Below are 22,120 nucleotides of genomic sequence, written 5' to 3'. Positions count from 1 at the left end.
CACAAACGTGACAAATGTGGCAAGCAAGGCCATCGAAGGAACGAGGTGGATGTATGGTACGAAAGAATACTGTGCAGTCGTAACGTTTGACGTTAAAAATGCGTTCAATTCTGCGTATTGGCCATACATAATGAGCGCTCTCGAATACAAAAGAACACCGAAGCATCTGTTGAGAATTATCTCCAAATACCTGTCGAATAGGCTGCTACTTTATGATACCGATGAGGGACCAAAACAGTACAGGGGGCGGGAAAAGTACCACAAGGCCCAGTCCTAGGTCCACTGCTGTGGAACGTGTTATATGACGGAGTGCTTCGACTACCATTAGAAAGAGGGGTCCAAATTATCGGGTACGCCGATGACATTGCGGTAACGGTGGTAGGAAAAGAAATCAGTCAAGTAGAAAGTTTATGTGAAGACACCACTTTAAGAATAAAAAGCTGGCTCACGGCAAAAAAGCTCCAACTAGCAGCCCAAAAAACGGAAGCAGTGCTAATTACACTGTGGAACATTTTTGGGATTATTGTCTGGGGGGGTGAGAAATTCCAAGTCAGGGTGATGGTACTAGGTCAGTATAGTAAAACCCTCAAAGGGTTTGGCGTTCGTATGTGTCAGTTTTTTTTTATGACCTTTTAAATTTTTTCCTTATCTTGATGTTTTTTCGCTTACTTGTAACATTTTGGCAAAAACGTAGTTTTTTTTTCAGCGAAGATTCCCCCTTCGAAACAAAAAAAAAACACAACACACATGTGCGCGCACCGATCGTAAAAAAACGAACATTTTCGCGATCATGAATCGGTACGCGCACAAGCCCATACACGAGTAAACAGCATGCGCACACATATCGATCGAACGCACTTGTATGTCGTGTATGGGCACTTTTACTGAATTCCACTATTATTTAGTTTATTGAAAAATTTGTAACAGTTTCTACAGTTCCATATCTATTGTGATCTAAAGCAATGACGATTCTAAAAACTATTGTGAATTAAAAACCAATTACCATCAGTTTGCCATCGTAAGTCATAATCATGGTATAAAGGAGTAGGGAAAGTCCCATTCACAATAGAAAAAAGAGCCATTCACAGTCCTTAACCTACCCCTCAAGTGTACGTTCACAATAAAACATCATGGCCACCTCTGGTGAATAAGGGTGGCGAGAGGTCAAAACGGGTTGCAGAAAGCGAAAATGCTATAATATAAAATTATTATTAAATAAATAAATAAATAAATAAATAAATATGCTATATATTTTTAAGTTAATTTATTCATGGACAAATTGAAAATTATTTTTGATAATGAGTGTACCAAAGAGAGATAACTATTGTGGAAAAATTTGGTATTACATATCATAATAATTCGTCTGAACAGTAAAATACAATTTTTTACTGTAAGATAAATCAAGAGATAATTATAATAATCATGTTTTCTGAATTTATGTAAATTCAATTTTGCTCAAAACCTACACAACAGCTTAATAAAGCTGACCAGCAGTATCGGTATCCTAAGCGCAATTGACAATAGCTCGTACAACATCCGAATGTGCTCACCGGAGTATTTGCTCTTCAAAAAGTTACTTCCACCTTCAAACACAAAGCTCATTGGTTTGGGACTAGCGTTTAAAGCAGACAAATAATCAAACGTTCTACACCAGCTTCTTTGCTGATTCTATAAAAAAAAATAAAAATTACATGGTAAATCTTTTGAAATAAAGTTTAATTTTAGCTTACCTAGCAATGCGACGTGCACCTTCCACAAGCACGTCATTGAATTTAAAATTTTGTCTCGCATTCACGACCAACTAAGTTCATAAATACATTTGAGTACTTCACAGCATCGCGAATCGCTTTTACATCTCTTAAATCATAAAATTGGAACATCACCTGACCCATTACGCAGCAGTATTAACGAGGCCATGTTTAGTTATTCCGTACTTTTATTGGAATAAAATCCCAACCCGATCTGTTATTTATCGTCTCAAGGGAAATTTGCACACTTCTTCCAGATTCAAATAACTAAATAAACCATCGTAAAGCATTTAACCATGAAATAAACTCAAACAAATTATCTTGCAAAAACCTTCGTTACGATGGCAAAAATGTAAATATGGCTGTGAATGAGCATAATCTGGACCCCACTATTCGGCATGGTTGCTTATTTGTTCGTAACATTTTTCTGTGGTGAACATTTATTATTGTGGTAAGTTAAAAAGAGGCATAAATAAAAAACTTAATTTTTCATGTATTAGCTCATATTGTTCTCATCTTTAAGAATATATATTAAAATAAAAGGATTTTCTTTTGAAAATATATTAAACTTTTATATATAACCAATATTTTTGGGACAACTTTTTCATAAATTTTAAGAAAATAACAGAATGCAACCATTTTCCGGTCAAAAGTCAGCCATCTTGATTAAAAGTCGGCCATCTTGGATACCAATAGAAACTCAACCCCGGACTACACTTGACGTTCCTACATTGGCACCTCTCAGCTGTGCCTTTGTTTACATAACATCACCTGATAGTGACCTTACTCCTCCTCTACCATGGTCATAATGCCAATCACCGTATAAGATTGACGTACTACGGGACAAGAATGTTAGAATATAAGATTACGACGACCGCCATTACGAAACGTCATAGTTCCGTGTTGAGAAGAACAAGAGTGAAAAACTGTCAAATGGCTTGCAAATTGTTAACAGAAAAGTAAACACTTTTGTAAATTCGCAAAATATTATTGTTTCGATTTTAATGGAAAGTTTTAGTGAAGCGATTGAATATTGTTGAGTGAAAAGATTTAAATCATTTCTAAAGAAATATATCGGCCTATTGATAATAAAATTGTTTATTAAGTTGTGATTCAAATGGAGAAGACGTTTCTTGTGTTGTATATAAATATATACATATATTATAAGTTCAGATGTATGAAATTATGATAAAAGAATTGTGAAATTATATTGAAGATATATTTGTAACATATTTATCATTTCTTTTGCAAAATAACACCCATTTTTTGGCAACTTTTAAATCGGCCGGAAAACTGAAAAAACTCGTTTTCGATCCTTTAATTGCATAATAATTATTACAACAAGCCACTGCACATTTCATTTTAAAAAATTAATATATTTATGCTTAGAAATTTAAATAAATACAACAGTACAATTTCTCTGGTTTTCTTCATTTGAACAATTTCCACACATTACTCTATTTATTGTGGATGTGCCTAAAACTAATTATATCTTTTCTCGCAACAATATTCTAATTATTCCACTGAAATTTTTCCTGCAAAGACGAATGAATTAATATTATTTTGGGAATTTCCAAAAATGTTTACTTTTCTGTTTACAATTTGCATGCATTTCTATGCTTGTTCTTCTCAACGCAAAACTGTTACGTCACGAAATTGTTGCACAATGTATTTTTTGTAAGAATTGTCACGAGCTAAACCGAAAAAAACTAACGGTTAACTAGTGTCGTAATCTTATATTCTATGATTCTTGCTACGGGATTTTCTTTCGTATGTTTGCCGAACCGTACACGGATGTAACGATTCGATCCCAGTGTTACCTTATCGACATCTTTTGTTCCTGACCTAACATACCTATTTTATTCCCGAAGTCATGGAACGGTAATACCAAAGTTTCCCAATTTTTTTGTAAAATATTCTGTTAAAAACATGCATAAATAAATTTAAAAAAAATAAAGTAAACATATTTTCTATAAAGATTTTTAATGTATTCAACTGTAAAATTCACAAAGTAATATGGATAACTGCTCTCGAACAGTTTCCTGATTTTAACAGTTCTACCTACTAAATAAGGGTTGGTATCCTGTTGTCGCTGGTGTACTCTCGCAAATATAGATGCTTAAAGGTGTAAAGTCTTTAGCATAACCTATATAGCATTTTTCGTTGCATTCGATGTTGTAATTCTCCCCGTCTTATCATAGTATGTATTACTTTCAAAATTGCCCGTTCGTCATATTTCTGCCGTAGAAAATCCTGTTGTAGAGAAAGCATTATAGTATTATTTTTGTACATGTCAACAAAAACACCAACCTGAACCACATTTTGTTCAGAAACTTGAGAGCCAATAGCAAAGCGTCGTTTTAACTGCTTTTCAATTCTATTCAATGTTTCCTGGTCTTCTTCTGTGGCGAATCCTTCCACACCAGCCAAGCAACCAGTCATTGCAGCGTCTAAGGTAGAAACCTGAAACAGCCTGAGGGCTTCATTGACATGCTCATCTGTTGCAAAAGGAAGTAGCCTCATTTTTGCCAAAGACTCGGAGATCCGAATAATGGCCTCCAACTGACGAACAGTAATTGGAATACTTAAACGTTTGTCAGCAGATTTTTCTTGTTGCCCTGCTCCACTTCGCATTAATACATATCGACTTTTCAGTTTATCACCTGCATCTTCACTTAAGCGCGGTCCACAATGCGTGCGGCAATAATGAATGTATTTTTTAAATGTTGATAATGAAATCTCTCCTTCTGAACGTTCTACTGGTATGTTCTTATTAGACGACAAATGAACATTAATTATATGCTTTGCCATTGTAATATCTCTTGTTTCATCATGTACATCCTTCACTATGAATATCATATCAAATCGAGACAATATAGTTGGCATAAAGTCAATATTCTCTTCTCCTTTTGTTTCATCCCACCGACCAAAAATTGAATTTGCAGCGGCTAAAACTGAACAACGTGAATTCAGTGTTGTAGTTATACCTGCTTTCGCTATAGATATCGTTTGCTGTTCCATGGCTTCATGTATAGCAACGCGATCATCTTCACGCATTTTGTCGAACTCATCTATGCAAACAACTCCGCCATCAGCTAGTACCATGGCACCGCCCTCCATTATAAAATTTCGCTGACCGTTCACAAAAAATATAATTTTACTAAAATACTTTAATAATTATAAAAAATTAGTTTACCGTAGAAGGATCCTTTATTACAGAAGCAGTCAATCCTGCAGCGCTTGATCCTTTCCCAGAAGTATACACTCCAATGGGAGCAACTTTTTCCACAAACTTCAAAAGTTGTGACTTCGCAGTACCAGGGTCGCCCAATAATAACACGTTGATATCTCCACGCCTACAAAGACCATCAGGTAAGCGTTTACGAGATCCTCCAAATAACATACAAGTTATAGCTTTCTTGATATCTTCAGAACCAAATATACTAGGGGCCAATGATTTTGATAAACGATCATAAATATCGGGAGAAGCTGCCAATCTCCGGAATACCTCTTCTTCCTCTACTGTGACATTACTATAGCGTGATATAGCACCAGAACCTTCCGAATCTACTTTTATACCGACAACGCGCATATAAGGAGCACGAACTCCTACAACAGCTTTTTCGCGACCATCTTGTCGAGATGGTTTTCCAACTTTCCTTATAGAATAAATACCTTGGATAAGCGCTCTATTGCCAGGTACTACACGTTCGCATAATGATCTTTCACAAAACAACTGCAAGTGACGAGGTATTTCGCCTTGTGGCACAAAATCCGGTAACTCCTGTAACTTTAAAAGTTGAAAATCTACACATTTACATTTATCAGGCATAATAAAAAATGGGTCCAAGGGGCATTTCGGACGACCAGCCTGCTCAGATGTGCATTTACGCGGAAGGGTAAAACCTTCCAAACCTGCATTTACTTTTAAATTAGGAATGACAGTGTTGCATGATTGACACATTATTGACATTCGAGTTGCCTTAGCTTTAATACCTGATGCCGACACAATAATGCCAGCAATTTTTACCAATTTTGATACACTATCAGACTTCAATTCACGCACGTTGGTGGGATTAGCATGAGAAGAAAGTAATATTTGGATATCATGCACATTTTCTTCATGTTCTGGCCTTGGTGAAGTTATCTCATCAGCAAACTCACGAGCCGCTTCTTCGAAAAGTTGCAAATGCTCAGTCGGCTGCTTGTATAGTTTATCTGCTAAAACTTCGTCGAAACCTATTAAATCTTCAATTTCAACTTCAAGAAAATATCTTGAATTCAAGTAATTGCGCTTCAAAGAATCTCTAAATGAAAATGAAAAATTGTAGATATATTAAACATAAATTATAAACACCAACCTGTATTTGTAAAAAAAGTTGTCCTCGCTGAAAGTGCGGAGGAATTCTTTATACTTTCTTTTGACCGCTTGCATGTTAACTTGTGACCCATCTTGCTGACTTTCTCCACTGAAATTGTCGGAAAAAAAGACGCCTGCTTCATCAAAACCTTCCATTTCGCACAAAAAGTTTTAAAACTGATTGCAAAACTAAAATGTTTTTGGGATTTTCCTGGCGCCAAAAAAAGTTCAGGTTAAAAATAATCGATAAAAAAATTCAAATTTTCGTTATCAAACTTCAAACACAAACATAGCACACATGCACAACACCACTTGGTACATTACAATGTATCTCGACAGGCAAAATTTTAATATATACTAACAGTATTCCAATACGTATTGCCTGCCAGAATGATAGAAACAAGATTGCGCAATAACGAGTTAAAATTTTGTTCGTTCTGCGCATCTACGTCACGGTTGACCAACGTACAATCAGCTGATTTTCAGTTGCTTGTTTTTCTTTGAAATAAAAATCAATTTTGTATTGTAGGCATACAAAAACATGAATATCATCAAAAGTTAACATCAATATAAGTGAATATTAATAAAAGATATCAATATACATAAGTGAATATTTTATAGTGAACATATACCTACATATTCATTTCGTTGTATTATTAAATTTTATCTCTTTGCAGTGTTTGTTTCAACTATATACATTTATGCAAATAAAAATATTCAATATTTTGTGACCAACTATCAATCTATTGTCTTATTTAATTTTCTTATTTTGCTGTACATATTTTCAATTAAGTTTTTATTTAAGGAACGAATCCTAAAACACATTCTAGCTCCGAAAAACAATTTCGGGGTTGTCTTTACCAAGTTTGTGACTGATGTACCCTGCCAAATTTTCAAGCCCGCCGTTGTTGAGAATCTTCAAGTCATCATATTTTTCAATTGGGTCAGTGGAATTTAGATCAACTGACACTCGTTGCAAAATATTACCTGCAAAAATATAATAAACATACATACATGCGTATTAATAAATGGAGTAAATTGTTAGTTAAGATTATTATTACAATTCGGATAAGAAACAGTGGTTAGTATGCAAAAACTTAGTTTGTATGTAAGTACATATTTGCATTTGTTAGCATCAATACATTTTTATATAAGAATGTTTTCTGTAGTTTTAGGTTTATAATACTATGTACGTTTAATATTTTGATAATTACCGGTTAGAGATAAGTACCCTGCAAGACGGAGGTAACAGATTGCACAAACACATTGAAACATTTTCAGCTGTTCACTAACACTGTTACATTTTCTGGAATTTTCAATTGAATGGGAGAATACGTAAGTAAGATAGAGAAAAACTATCGACATTCTAAACATATTGTAATATTAACTTGCTAGAATAGGAGAGACGAATGCCCAATTTTTCAAGAAGAAGAAAACGAAAAGCGCAGTTTATTTTGGATTTTAAAGAGGTAAGTTCGTTACTTGATAATTTGATACTTTATAATTAATTTATATTATTTATATATACATATGTATATTATTAATTTCTTTTGTATAGAGAAACTAAAAGGCTTAACTAGGAGAAAAAGGTAAGCATTGTGAATTGAATGTTGTGTGTATAATTAAAAATTTTAATATTACAGAAAACATTTGGAGGATTCAAGTATCGGGTGATTTTTTAAGAGCTTGATAACTTTTTTTTAAAAAAAAAACGCATAAAATTTGCAAAATCTCATCGGTTCTTTATTTGAAACGTTAGATTGGTTCATGACATTTACTTTTTGAAGATAATTTCATTTAAATGTTGACCGCGGCTGCGTCTTAGGTGGTCCATTCGGAAAGTCCAATTTTGGGCAACTTTTTCGAGCATTTCGGCCGGAATAGCCCGAATTTCTTCGGAAATGTTGTCTTCCAAAGCTGGAATAGTTGCTGGCTTATTTCTGTAGACTTTAGACTTGACGTAGCCCCACAAAAAATAGTCTAAAGGCGTTAAATCGCATGATCTTGGTGGCCAACTTACGGGTCCATTTCTTGAGATGAATTGTTCTCCGAAGTTTTCCCTCAAAATGGCCATAGAATCGCGAGCTGTGTGGCATGTAGCGCCATCTTGTTGAAACCACATGTCAACCAAGTTCAGTTCTTCCATTTTTGGCAACAAAAAGTTTGTTAGCATCGAACGATAGCGATCGCCATTCACCGTAACGTTGCGTCCAACAGCATCTTTGAAAAAATACGGTCCAATGATTCCACCAGCGTACAAACCACACCAAACAGTGCATTTTTCGGGATGCATGGGCAGTTCTTGAACGGCTTCTGGTTGCTCTTCACCCCAAATGCGGCAATTTTGCTTATTTACGTAGCCATTCAACCAGAAATGAGCCTCATCGCTGAACAAAATTTGTCGATAAAATATTCCGGCCGAAATGCTCGAAAAAGTTGCCCAAAATTGGACTTTCCGAATGGACCACCTAAGACGCAGCCGCGGTCAACATTTAAATGAAATTATCTTCAAAAAGTAAATGTCATGAAACAATCTAACGTTTCAAATAAAGAACCGATGAGATTTTGCAAATTTTATGCGTTTTTTTTTTAAAAAGTTATCAAGCTCTTAAAAAATCACCCGATATATTGGGTACAACAAACAAATAAGAGAGTAAGTTTTAAATTAGTAAAGCTAAATAGCGCATATTTATTTCAAATATGTAATTTGTACTTTATATCTACATATATATGTATGTACATATATACATACATACATGTGTAAATGTAAAAAATTTAAAATCTAAATTGAAACGAGTTGTGCGGTTACAATTATAATTGTGCCGACTTTAGAATACCGTCCCAGGATTTCGGGAATAAAATGGGTATTGTCGGATTGAGGAGGTTTTTCAGAATTAGTGAAGTGCTAGTGAACATAAAAAGCGAAATATATGTAAGTGTAAAATTAATTTACACCAGAAAACTTCTTGATCATTTCATAAGCGATTTTTTATATGAAGTTTTTGCTTTTTTTGAGAGCTGGAAACCCACCTTTAAACGCAAATATCTCGAATATTTAAATTCTTGAACTGGATAATCTCCTCCATAATTAAAAATGTTCATTTGTTCGTCCAAGATATCTGTTCGCATGCAGAATATCTAAAATTGTTTAAAATAAAAACAACATTAGTGTTTCATCATAAACATACATATACGCATTTCTGCTCCTAAGCAGGATTTTAAAAATTAAATTAAAATTAAACTTTTTCAAGCTTCAAGCAAATGAGGAGTGTCTTTTCAAAAAAGGATATTTACATTTTAATTTTTTTAAACTATTTATATAGTCTTTTCTTTAGTGCTGAAATACACAACTTCTTTACTTGGATGTTGATCTCAAAAAGATATGTCGCAAGTAAAAAAGGGTTAAATTATGTGTCCTAAACATAAATACTATTTTTCGGTAAATCAGTAAATATTTCCCTTATAATGTTTTCTCATTTTACAAAAATTAATTAAGAAATAGATATTCTCTTTTAAAAAGACACTTCTCAACTATATTTTCCTCCTGCAATATACTATTTGTAAGTATTTACAAATCAAAAATCTTTATCAAAGTAATATTTGTTGCTATATTGTATTTTTTAATTAAACGACCACTTAATATTTTTAATTTTATATAATAATTATATAATATTTTTTTTTTTAGTTTTCGACGTGGATCCTATCAATCAGTTAAGTTTTAGTTTTAAATAATGAATAAGAAAACCTTTTCAAACCTCTTTGCGCTCCTCCAGCAGAACCATCAGAAATTGTGGTACCGTCACCATCGTCTGGCGGCCATGCAGGTATAATGTATTAATATATAAATATATTAGTATTTGTTTTATAAAAATACATTTATGTTTTTCAGATATAATCCAGAAGCTGAATGCTATTGAGACCCGTCTCACTGCCATTGAGAAGTCCCTAACAGACAAAGTAAGTAACGCAGTATTACAGTACCAAATTAAAACAGAAGCTAATTTTTATATTTTAATTTTCTAGATGCCAGTGAAGGCCGAGGTGCAGGCGCAAAGTAAATTATTGCGCAAATGCCGCGTCATAGCGGCAAAGACGCACCATTCAATTAGCCGCATCACCGGTGATTTGGAGGACGAGCATTACGTGGAGCTCGCTTCGAAACTGCCCATGTCATCGGAAGAGCACGTGCGCTTCGTGGAAGACAAACTTTCCCAAAAGGAAAGCACGGATGCTATGGTAAATATTTCGTTTTTAAATATTATGCGATTGTAATATACTTTACTGTAATTTTTTTTACAGATGCGGCTAATATTGAAATCAAAGGGCGCAAAAGGCAGTGTGGACGGCGTACTTCGTGGTTTGTTTTCAGACGATGTAATCATTATTTCCTGACAAGGATAAAAGCAGTATATGTGGGGAGCTCCGGAGATTTGTGGCCTTAAGCCACAATCGTTTTAAATAGAAGAAACATAAACTAAGGGCTAAACTAATATAAGTTTTTATTATTATTACTTATATATATTAGTTTTAAGTTGTAAATATTAGTTTTAAGTTGTACATATTAGTTTTAAGTTGTATATATTAGTTCTAAGTTGAAGTGTCTAATTTTACTTTTAAAAATATGAATTTTTACAATTATAATTTTTATACTCAAATAACTTGTATATAATTTTTCTGCCGAATGCAATAATAATAGGCATATTATTAATTTAATTAATATCTGATTTTGATTTTATTATTAAATAAAGCAAAATAATTAAAAAAATGACTTTTATTTAAAATAATTGAATTTGCTAGAAGTAACAAATGGGTAACAGAAATGCTTGTTCCTGCTAACATGATTACATGTTAAAGGTAACAAACTGATAACCAAAATAATAACACTAACAGATATTCGGGTAACAAATACTTTTTGTTATCAATAACACATAGGTAAGCTTTGCGCTAACGAAAGAATTTGTTACCCGTAACATACTGTGAAGAGATTTGCTAACAAATGTATGTATTCTTTTAGAACAAGGCAGCATGCGATATTTGCCATTGGTTAGAGCGAGATAACCATTGAACATTAAATAGCTATGTGTTACTTTTTTCCCACTCTCTGAACAAAAGTAACAAATATTTTAACGAATGCAAAAGTGAACAATAACAACTCGTTTACACGTTTGCTAACAACTACCCGTCTTGCAGGGTAATTACCTTCGAAATCTGCCCTGCAAGACGGGTAGCTGTTATTAGACGTATAAGCGACTTGTTATTGTTCACTTTTGCATTCGTTATAATATTTGTTACTTTTGTTCAGAGAGTGGGAAAATAGTAACACATAGCTGTTTAATGTTCAATGGTTATCTCGCTCTAACCAATGGCAAATATAGCATGCTGCCTTGTTCTAACAGAATACATACATTTGTTAGGAAATCTCTTCACAGTATGTTACGGGTAAACAATTCTTTTGTTAGCGCATAGCTTACCTATGTGTTATGGATAACAAAAAGTATTTGTTACCCGAATATCTATTAGTGTTACTATTTTCGTTATCAGTTTGTTACTTATAACATATAAACATGTTAGAAGTAACAAGATTATTTGTTACCCATTTGTTACTTCTAGCAAATTCAATTCATTTAAATAAAATTCAGTTTTTTCTTTATTATTTCTCTTTATTTAATAATAAAATAAAAATAATCAAATATTTACTTAAACTAATAGCGAGCTCTACGTAATGATCGTCCTCCATGTGACCGGTGATGCGGCTAGTTGAATGGTGCGTCTTTGTTATACGCATCCAAATGCTCCAAATGATTTCTGTAATATTAAAAATTTTAATTACACACACGACATTCAATTCACAATGCTTACCTTTTTTTCCTTGTTAAGCTTTTTCGTTTTTTCGTTTACTCTATATAAAACAAATTAAAAACAAATATATTTATATATAAGAAATTAATTATAAAATATCAAAATATGAAATAACGAACTTACCTCTTTAAAATCCAAAATAAACTGCGCTTTTCGTTTTCTTCTTCTTGAAAAAATGGGCATTCGTCTCTCCTATTCTAGCAAGTTAATAATACAATATGTTTAGAATGCCGATAGTTTTTCTCTGTCTTACTTACGTATTCTCCCATTCAATTGAAAATTCCAGAAAATGTAACAGTGTTAGTGAACAGCTGAAAATGTTTCAATGTGTTTGTGCAATTTGTTACCTCCATCTTGCAGGGTGGGGTGTTGTCGACTTCAACATTTCCTTCATCTGTAATCGATCCTTCGTTCTGACCAAGTATATAGGAACGTAGATTATGCTTGAACTCCTTCCTGTCAGGGTGATCGTGAAGACCGCCTTTTAACCTGATTACGCCAAACAAGTTTTCTAAAACGTCCAGGTTTAAACGAGACTCCATCCTTTTCTACCTTTCATTAGCCTCTGCAGGAGTTAATCTGGTTAACGAGAGAATAGCGCTAGGTAGCAACTTCGTTAGACTCCTCGAACTTAAACCTGCAAGAGCGTTTGGTTATAAAAGTAAAATTGTTGTAATCAAAATGCTATAATTACCCATTTCAAACTGCAAATTTTTTTCGAAGGCTTCGGGCGCAAAGTGCACAAAAATGAATCCACTGTTTTAGTACTGTTTTATCCTAAGGGAAATGGAAAAATCTCCATTTCGTTGCACTATTTTTAACATTGTTTTTATTACATCCGAACACTGCGCAACTTATTTTACAAAATATAAAATTTCACAATTAATACTACACGCGAAAATACAATTCGAATTCACATTCAAAGGCGCGGGCGAATAATAAGTCAACCGTGACGTCAGCAAGAACAGCTGACTGAAAACAAACATGCGCATTGCGTAATCTCTTTCTCTATCACTCTTGTATTGCCTGTGGAGACTCCATATTGCTTATGGAATACAATACATAAAAAATAGTATGCCATATATGCATGCCAAGAATGATAGAATACAAGATTACGACGACCGCCATTACGAAACGTCATAGTTCCGTGTTGAGAAGAACAAGAGTGAAAAACTGTCAAATGGCTTGCAAATTGTAAACAGAAAAGTAAACACTTTTGTAAATTCGCAAAATATTATTAATTGTTTCGATTTTAATGAAAAGTTTTAGTGAAGCGATTGAATATTGTTGAGTGAAAAGATTTGAATCATTCCTAAAGAAATATATCGGCCTATTGATGATAAAATTGTCTATTAAGTTGTGATTCAAATGGAGAAGACGTTTCTTGTGTTGTATATAAATATATACATATATTATAAGTTCAGATGTATCAGATGTATGAAATTATGATAAAAGAATTGTGAAATTATATTGAAGATATATTTGTAACATATTTTTAACCTATCGTCAACGAATTCCAAATAAAGTGAATGATTAAATCAATTGTGTTTATGATATTTCAGTCTTTCTTTTTGTGTACATAAACAGATATTTATGTCAGTAATAATTCTAATATAAATATGAAAATAAATTAACTTAATCTATAAAAAAGAGGATTTAGTATTAAATAATATCTTTTGCAAAATAACACCCATTTTTTGGCAACTTTTAAATCGGCCGGAAAACTGAAAAGCCTCGTTTTCGATCCTTTAATTGCATAATATTTACTACAACAAGCCACTGCACATTTTATTTTAAAAAATTAATATATTTATGCTTAGAAATTTAAATAAATACAACAGTACACTTTCACTGGTTTTCTTCATTTGAACAATTTCCACACATGCTACTCTATTTATTGTGGATGTGCCTAAAACTAATTATATACATATTTTCTCGCAACAATATTCTAAACATTCCACTGAAATTTTTCCTGTAAAGACGAATGAATTAATATTATTTTGGGAATTTCAAAAAGTGTTTACTTTTCTGTTTACAATTTGTATGCATTTCTATGCTTGTTCTTCTCAACGCAAAACTGTTACGTCACGAAATTGTTGCACAATGTATTTGTTTTTGTAAGAATTGTCAAGAGCTAAACCGAAAAAAACTAACTGTAAACTAGTGTCGTAATCTTACATTCTATCATTCTTGTATGCATGCATTGAACTGTAAACAGTTTGTCAGTTCAGTTCCATGAAAATTACGAAGAGGCAAGACAGCTCAGTTACATAAGTATGTACCGATGACAGTTTTATTTCAGTAATTTTAAATTTAGTAGTGCGAGTATTAAAACTGTTGTGTTATATAATATAAATAAGGTACGGAATAATAAGTTAATTTTCTAAATAAATTAATATAATTTTGTAATATATGAATATTTAGTTAAATATTAATTGGTAGAAAACTTATGCAAAATGGATTGGGGATTCTTAACCTCGCATCTTATAGGGCATCCTGCTGATCCAAGAGCCTTGGGTCCATAGAGGAGAGGTTAAAGGCCTCAAGTTGGAGTGCAACAAGGTAATCTGGGATCTCTCTAGCGACAGACCTAGGGCTTGCGTAGTGGTCAGGAATAACATTGAATTCTTCTGTATTTCAGAGTTCCTGACGCAGGATCTGGTGGCGGTGCAAGCCAGGGACTTCGAAGGCAAGGACTTCGTACTGGCTTCAGCCTACTTTTCAGGGGAGGCATCCACGGCACCCCCGGTAGTGGTGGAAAAGCTGGTGGAGCATTGCCGGAGACTCAAGCTTCCCCTCATCATTGGCTGTGATGCGAACGCCCACCACCTAGAATGGGGCAGTACCAATTGCAACACTAGAGGTGAGTCCCTTTTAGAGTACATATTAGGTAATAGCTTAGCGATAGAGAATGTAGGGTGTGAGCCCACATTCATAACTATAAGCAGGAGGGAGGTGCTGGACATCACCTTGAGCAATGAGCGCGCAAACGGATTGGTCTCACAATGGAGAGTCTCAACGGAGCCCTCTTTGTCAGACCACAGGATTGTAAGGTTCAGGCTGAAGGTGGAGGTCAGACAACTTCCCCCCAGACGCAACCCTCGGAAGGCGAACTGGGACACCTTCTGTGAGATACTAAGCGAGGAATTGAGCAAGAGGGGGCAGACTGATAGAAGCGTTTCAGCCCCGGGAATTGAGAGTAGGCTAACGGAGCTGAACGGGGCTGTTATCAATGCCTATCATGGCAGCTGCCCTCTAAGAGTGCCCACAGACAGTCGAAACTGCACCTGGTGGTCAAAGAAACTGGCAGACCTCCGGAAAAAAGTACGGAGCCTATTTAACAAGGCGAAACGTACGGGGGTCTGGGAAGAATATAGAAGCTACCTTACCTTATATAGTAAGGAGATTAGGTCTGCAAAGCAGGCAAGCTTTAGAAGGTTCTGCGAAAATGTCTCCTCCACGCCAGAAGCGGCTAGGCTGCATAAAGCTCTGGCTAGAGGTACGACTGACGTAGTAATAGCAATAAAAAGAGATGACGGGACTTTTACGATCAGCGCAGAAGACATAGCTACGGAGCTTCTGCGGGCGCACTTCCCGGAGACTATTCGGGTAGACCAGTGTCTACCCGTGATCAAACACAGGCCATCCCGCGAGGATTGGAGGATAGCCAAGCAGTTGTATACGGCGGACTCAATCAAGTGGGCAATCGCCTCGTTCGAGAGATTCAAGTCTCCGGGACTGGATGGCATCTTTCCAGCGCTGTTACAGCAGGGGGAGCAGTTTTTACTGCCACACCTGGTTCGGCTGCTGCGAGAGAGCCTCGCAACGGCGTATATCCCTGTAGTATGGAGGACAGCGAAGGTGATCTTCATACCCAAAGTAGGAAGGAAAGATTACTCATTGGCGAAATCGTTCAGGCCGATCAGTCTGACTTCTTTCCTACTAAAAACCATGGAGAAGATCGTGGACCATGACATAAGGTCGAAAGCGCTGAAGAGGGTACCCCTGCATGCGGCTCAGCATGCGTACAGAGCGGGCAGATCTACCAGTACTGCTCTGTACCAGCTAACCTCTGAGATAGAGAGTTCTCTGGAGAACGGGGAGGTGATGCTTTGCGCTTTCTTGGACATCGAAGGTGCCTTTGACAACACGTCTCACAGGAGTGTGGCCAGAGCACTGGAGAAAAGAAATGTGGCAGCACCGGTGCGTAGATGGATAGAAGCCGTACTGCGCACCAGAATTGCTGAGACCACAGTGGGAGATAAAAGTATTCGTCTCGGCACAACAAGAGGCTGTCCACAGGGGGGACCTCCACCCCTGCTGTGGAGTCTTGTCGTAGACGACCTGTTAGCAATGCTAACGGACAATGGGATCCGCTGCCAAGGGTATGCGGATGATATTGTTATTATAGCCAAAGGCAAATATGAGGACACTCTCTGCGACCTGATACAAAGGGGTCTAAACCTGGCAAAGGGGTGGTGCAGGGGGGTTGAATTGAACATCAACCACTCCAAGACGACCATTGTCCCTTTCACGAGACGCAGGTCCCTACCCGGCCTCAGGAACCTCACATTAGGAGGCAGAGTGATAGAGATGACCAATAAGGTCAAATACCTTGGTCTCACGCTAGACTCCACTTTGCGGTGGAAGCAGCACGTGGACCTGACCTTGGTCAAAGCAACAAAGGCATTAATGGTGTGCAATCGGCTGGCGGGTAAGTCCTGGGGCTGTAAGCCAAGGATTGTTAGGTGGTTGTACACCATGATAGTGCGACCGATAATCACGTACGGGGCGGTAGCCTGTGCCTCAATAGCGTCGCAGACCTCGGTAGGAATTAAATTATCGAAGCTGCAGCGGCTAGCCTGTGTCTGCAAGACGGGCGCAATGCGCACCTGCCCAACGGCAGCTATGGAGGCCCTGCTTGAACTCACACCGCTGCACTTGGTTATCGGCCAAGTAGCCAAGAGCACGCTTCTGCAAATAACGGCAGAAGGGTTTGGCAAAGGAAAGGTAATCTCGTCCCAGAGCGGATGAGCGGATAGCCATACTTAGCGATAGTCAAACGGCACTAAGAGCGATCTCCTCCTACGAGATCAAGTCGCTGCTAGTGCAGGAGTGCAGAGAAAGGCTGAACAGCCTTGCGGAAAGAAACCAGGTGCACCTAATTTGGGTGCCAGGTCACAAAGGAATAGCCGGTAACGAACTGGCAGACGAGCTCGTTCGCTCCGCAGCCTCCACCAAAATGGTAGGTTCTGAACCCTTTACAGGGGTGGGTCCCCATACCATAAAGGAGCTACTTCGCAAAGAAGAGGGAGTGTGCAGAAAGAAGTATTGGCAACAAACTCACGGCATGCGGCATGCCAGGTTGCTAATGGGAGGGTACAACATGAGCAGGTTCAAAGTTGTAATCAACCTCCCTAGGAATAAGCTTAGGCTCTTGGTCGCATTTTATACTGGCCACTGCAAGTTAGATAAGCATTTATATAACATTGGCCTATCTTCTTGCACTAACTGCCGGTTCTGCGACATGGAGCCTGAATTACCGGAACACCTGCTGGTCGACTGCACAGCAGTCTGCAGACGCAGGATTAAGGCCCTCGGATCCATGTTTCCGGACAGGAATTGCATCGACTCATTAGCACCCAGTAAAATATTGGAATTCATCGACGTGCTGGGGCTAAGTGAGTCCATGTGATTTAGGAGAGGGCACAATAGACCAAAGATCGCGGTGCATTCCTCATAAATAAATATAATCTAATCTATAGGGCCCATACACGACACATATGTGCGTTCGATCTGTGTGAATTCGTTTCGCCCATATACGACACACAAATCCATTTTGCGTTCGTTCTTCACACAGTGAAAATGTGCGACAGGCAAGCGGAACATTTCTTCGAATTTATTTCTAATGTAGAACTTTTATCCATTTCTTTGTAGTATTTTGTTAATAAGTTATTCCAAATTTATTTTTCTCAATTTTATTTTTATATTTATCACTGTTTTCGTTTGCCAAATTGGCAATTAATTTTTTATAAGATCAATAAATTCTGTTACGAAATCTTTTTTAAGGGCAGGACTGCTTTAGAAGCTTCAAACAATCGATTTTGTTCTTTTTTTTTGCTTAAATCTCTTTAAAAATTATCTAACAATATTTCCCCAATGTTATAGATTGGAATTCGAAATATTGTAGAAGCTAGAAGGGAAATAGTTGCCGAGCGTCTAACAGATATAGTATGTATGAGCGGTTGGGCAAAAAGCGAAAACTTTGAAGCGCGATTTCTCGGTTTTTCATTTTTACGATTATTCTTAATTGGAGGGCAGGATAGAAAAAAACTAAACGTCGTATGGAATTAGGACACAATTTATTATCATTGGCATAAAATTATCTTCTATTAAAATAAAAAAAAATTAAGAAAAGTCAAGTTTTAACATATTTTTAAACAACATAAAGTAAGTTTTTTTTCCCAAAAGCTACTATTTATTCAATTTAAAAAAAAATTTTAGAGTGTTACACTTTTTGTGGAATTTTCTTAGTTTAACCAGAAGATAAATTATTGAAAAATATGAATCTCTTTGAATTTTTTGTTTCCGATAGAAATTGCAACCTGCATCTTGCCCGCCGTCCGAAAAATGCACATGCGAGATGCATCGGACAATTGCTTCCCAAAGGCAGAATATCAAAGATTTCGTATCCAAAAAATTTTTGATATGCCCAAATATATAACTAAAAAGCCTAGAAATTTCGCTTGAATCAATTATTTCTTTCCCTCCCAAAAAAATTCTCAAAAAACTCGATTTTTTGAAGCCTCGAAAGCAGGCTCTCCCCTTAACACGTGCCATTGTCCGCGATCTTCACTGTTCGCCGACACGAGAGAAATGAGATTTTGTGAGCACACAACGCCATACACTACACACATGTGCGCGCACCGATCGTAAAAAATCAAACATTTTCGCGATCATGAATCGGTACGCGCACAAGCCCATACACGAGTAAACTGCATGCGCACACATACCGGACGAACGCACTTGTGTGTGTCGTGTATGGGCACTTTAACGGGGCATTTCGACAGGATACAATTTTTGTTATACTAACTGTATTGCCGTGCCTTTTGGCAGTGGAGACTTCCTATTGCTTATGGAAAGCAATATATGGATTACTAATTAGTATGCCATATATTGAAAGCAATAAGCTGTCACTTCAGCAGTTTGACAGCGCAGTTTTCAATCCCATGAAAATTTCTAAGAGGCAACATATCCCATTTGCACATATACCGGCGGCATTTTCATTTCGGTAATATTAAATGTAGTTGAGCGAGTATAAAGGCGTTTGTGTTATAATATAAAAATAAAGTACATTTTCAAAATAACATTTTTCCGAAAAATTAATATTTAGTTTAGTATTGTTAATTTACAGATAAATTATGCAAAATGGGTTGGGAATGAGAGAAGTCTAAAATTTAATAAACTTATACAAGCATAAATCAAAATATCATTGTTCATATCAAATTTATTATTTTAATTTATATAAAACCAGAGGATCCGTCCACGCTTCACTGTGGCTAATACATAGATAATACTACTACCATCTTAATGGTTTCTATTAGTTGGATTATAACTTTTAGTTGATAAGCATTATAGCATTTTTGTGGAGTAACTTGTGTTAGTTTACAAAAAAATTGATCATAAAGCATTTCGTGTGTTAATAAAGCATTTCTTTTTTGGGGAAAATACTGTTGAATTTTGGCACAGGGAAATTCGCTTCGAAAAAACATTTGCTAACCTGGAAACAGGCGAATTGAGCACCGAGGACAATGATGCTCTAAAGATTCGAAAGCTACATATGTGCAAAGTGGGTCTCTCGCAAGTTCATAATCCAATAAAAACAACGAATAAATGATTATGAGAAGTATTTGAGCGCTCTTTACTACCAAAACCGAATTTTTGCGTCGGTGTGTGATAATAGAAACATAGCTCCATCATTTGCCACTGGAGTCCAATCGACTGTCATTCTAGTGAACTGCGCATGATGAACCGGTTCTCAGGCGTGGAAAGACGAAAAAGTCGGCTGAAAAGGTTATAACATCAGTCTTTTGGGATGCACGTGGTATAATACACACTCAACGACTGATTACTGAGCCAGTTATAATCCATTGCACTGCGTATTTGATTGTAGTTCTTTTCTACTATTACAAATACTTAGCAATTGTATTATTTTTGAATAAGAATCTGTTTAAATTTGTAGGCATATATTCAAATGATTCCCATGAATTTTTAACAAATACTTATTATTTGAAAGATAAATTTTGTATTTATGAGTTGTATTAAATTTTGATATAAAGAGATAAAATTTATCGTATGTCCTTACCCTGGTTCTAAGCTACTTCCCCACCAATTTTCAGTCAAGTCGGTTCAGCCGTTCTTGAGCTATAAATTGTGTAACTAATGAAACTTTCGTTTTTTTTTTCTTAATGGCTACCAAATCTCCTATGTTGTATTCACAGCTTTCTTTCCTGTTTTGATTAAATGTCTTACAGTTCTCTTTTTGTATTTTTTCTATATTTTCATGAGCACTCTTCTTAATGAATCGCGTTCTAAATTCAGTTCCTCTATTTCGAGATCTTTTAAAATCTCCTGTAAGTCTGGGTAATCTACTACTCGCATGTTCAGTCCTGTAAGAATTCTAAAAGGTGATATTTTCATACTGCGTGGTGCAGTGTTATTTAAAATCTGTTGTACTTTTGCGACGTGGTTGTACCACTGGCTTGGGTTACATTGACATTTCTTAGACAGCATTGGAACTACGGTTCTGTGAACGCGTTCTACCTGTCCGTTGCCCCGGAGGTAAAAGGTATCCTATGTCCTTACCCTGGTTCTAAGCTACTTCCCCGCCAATTTTTAGCCAAATCGGTTCTTCCGTTCTTGAGTTATAAATGGTGTATCTAACAACAACTTTCTTTTATATATATACATATATTTATGCTGTAATTATCATAGTCTGAAATATAAAATCTTTTTTTTACAAGAAATACATTTGTAGAAAAAAGTTTTCGCAAATGATTATGTTATGATAACAACTGCCTACATACAGATTTGCCAATGGCAAAAGCAAAAGATTTGACAGTTAGTATTCTCCTTTATACCAAAAATGACAGTTCCAAATCACTTCATTGAAATGATTTGAAACTGATCCACGCTAAATCTCTCTGTGCTACTCTGATTTTGCGCAATCTACTTGTCAGCACTGGAAATCTGTTACATTATCACAGCTGATTTAGACACTACAAAGGGAAAAAAATGTAAACAAACACATTTTTTTTTAAAGCAATGAATCTAATTTCATCTGAAAATCGACTTAAGAAATGAAAAAATGGATCCATTATTTCTATTATATGGAAAATATTAAAAAAAGCCGTCTTTTTATTTTAAAATACTATATGACAATCTTTTCTTTTGATAAATATTAAGCGATGTAAATTCTTGAATGACAATAACAGCTGTTTTTTTTATCTTTCTAACGGCAGTGAGAACACTTTTGGGTTATGAAATGCTTAAATATAATCTAATCTTTTAAATTTTCGGTTTGAACATGGTATTAACATATTAATATTTCGATTAGCTTGAAAGTCTATAGTTTTTCTCTTTTTTATTTACGCTTTCTCCCGCTCAATTGAAAAATGCAGAAAATGGAACAGTGTTGGTGATCAGCTGAAAATGTTTTAGTCTGTTGCAGAGATAAAGAGATCTCCAACTCCAGTTGACTGGATTGGGGAGGTTTTGACGTTTAGCAATTGGAAACGAGCGATGGCCAGATTGAAATCTTACCAAAAAAATATGTAAACGGAGGGATTTGTCGCATCGTTCATGACCTCTTATAAAAAATGTAAAACAATGAAAATTAAATAAATTTGTGAAATTTAAAGGTATCTGATGAAACGTTTTATAATTTGAAGTATCATAGTATTGTTTGTATTGGAAAATGATTAGAAACATTTAATGATTGAAAGCTAACAAGCTTAAATCCTTTTATTGGGTATTGAGAGGTCAAACGTCAGTTATTCCAATATACTTTAATAAGATTTAAATAGTTTCTCCATATAATAAATAACCACTATATAGTAATTTTTAGTCATACTAAATGTTGGGTGTTGGGTTG

General features: G+C 35.7%; 1 protein-coding gene, 4 long non-coding RNA genes and 1 pseudogene across 6 annotated transcripts; 3 read left to right on the top strand and 3 right to left on the bottom strand.

The window, feature by feature from the left end:
• Positions 1-929: 929 nt before the first annotated feature.
• On the bottom strand, positions 930-2,690 carry LOC126763980 (uncharacterized). 2 transcript variants are annotated; one of them, XR_007667728.1, is made up of 3 exons: positions 1,731-2,206; positions 1,467-1,668; positions 930-1,192 (listed from the first exon to the last, which is right to left on the bottom strand). It is a non-coding gene; the product is annotated as an uncharacterized LOC126763980 (long non-coding RNA). The 2 variants fall into 2 exon arrangements; XR_007667727.1 differs by lacking the exon at positions 930-1,192 and having other exon boundaries at positions 1,250-1,668; positions 1,731-2,690.
• An 847-nt stretch (positions 2,691-3,537) lies between these two features.
• LOC126763990 (uncharacterized) lies at positions 3,538-5,306 on the top strand. Its single transcript, XR_007667744.1, has 3 exons — positions 3,538-3,629; positions 4,968-5,120; positions 5,181-5,306. It is a non-coding gene; the product is annotated as an uncharacterized LOC126763990 (long non-coding RNA).
• On the bottom strand, positions 3,713-6,456 carry LOC126763888 (DNA replication licensing factor Mcm5). The gene is made up of 4 exons (XM_050481651.1): positions 6,110-6,456; positions 4,945-6,055; positions 4,059-4,880; positions 3,713-4,001 (listed from the first exon to the last, which is right to left on the bottom strand). The coding sequence occupies exons 1-4, from the start codon at positions 6,262-6,264 to the stop codon at positions 3,885-3,887; spliced, it is 2,205 nt and encodes a 734-aa protein (XP_050337608.1). The 5' UTR covers positions 6,265-6,456; the 3' UTR covers positions 3,713-3,884.
• Positions 6,457-6,831: 375 nt separating this feature from the next.
• LOC126764024 (uncharacterized) lies at positions 6,832-7,472 on the bottom strand. Its single transcript, XR_007667785.1, has 2 exons — positions 7,323-7,472; positions 6,832-7,095 (listed from the first exon to the last, which is right to left on the bottom strand). It is a non-coding gene; the product is annotated as an uncharacterized LOC126764024 (long non-coding RNA).
• Positions 7,473-7,638: 166 nt separating this feature from the next.
• LOC126764416 (uncharacterized) lies at positions 7,639-10,603 on the top strand (annotated as a pseudogene).
• A 3,329-nt stretch (positions 10,604-13,932) lies between these two features.
• Positions 13,933-21,850, top strand: LOC126764018 (uncharacterized). The gene is made up of 5 exons (XR_007667779.1): positions 13,933-14,051; positions 14,102-14,327; positions 14,392-14,529; positions 14,609-14,830; positions 21,648-21,850. It is a non-coding gene; the product is annotated as an uncharacterized LOC126764018 (long non-coding RNA).
• Positions 21,851-22,120: the final 270 nt, after the last annotated feature.

The sequence above is a fragment of the Bactrocera neohumeralis genome, unplaced genomic scaffold (genome assembly GCF_024586455.1).
Source record: "Bactrocera neohumeralis isolate Rockhampton unplaced genomic scaffold, APGP_CSIRO_Bneo_wtdbg2-racon-allhic-juicebox.fasta_v2 cluster09, whole genome shotgun sequence".
Lineage (NCBI taxonomy): Eukaryota > Metazoa > Arthropoda > Insecta > Diptera > Tephritidae > Bactrocera > Bactrocera neohumeralis.
Note: the sequence above shows the minus strand (reverse complement) of the source record. Positions and strands in the feature narration are given on the sequence as shown.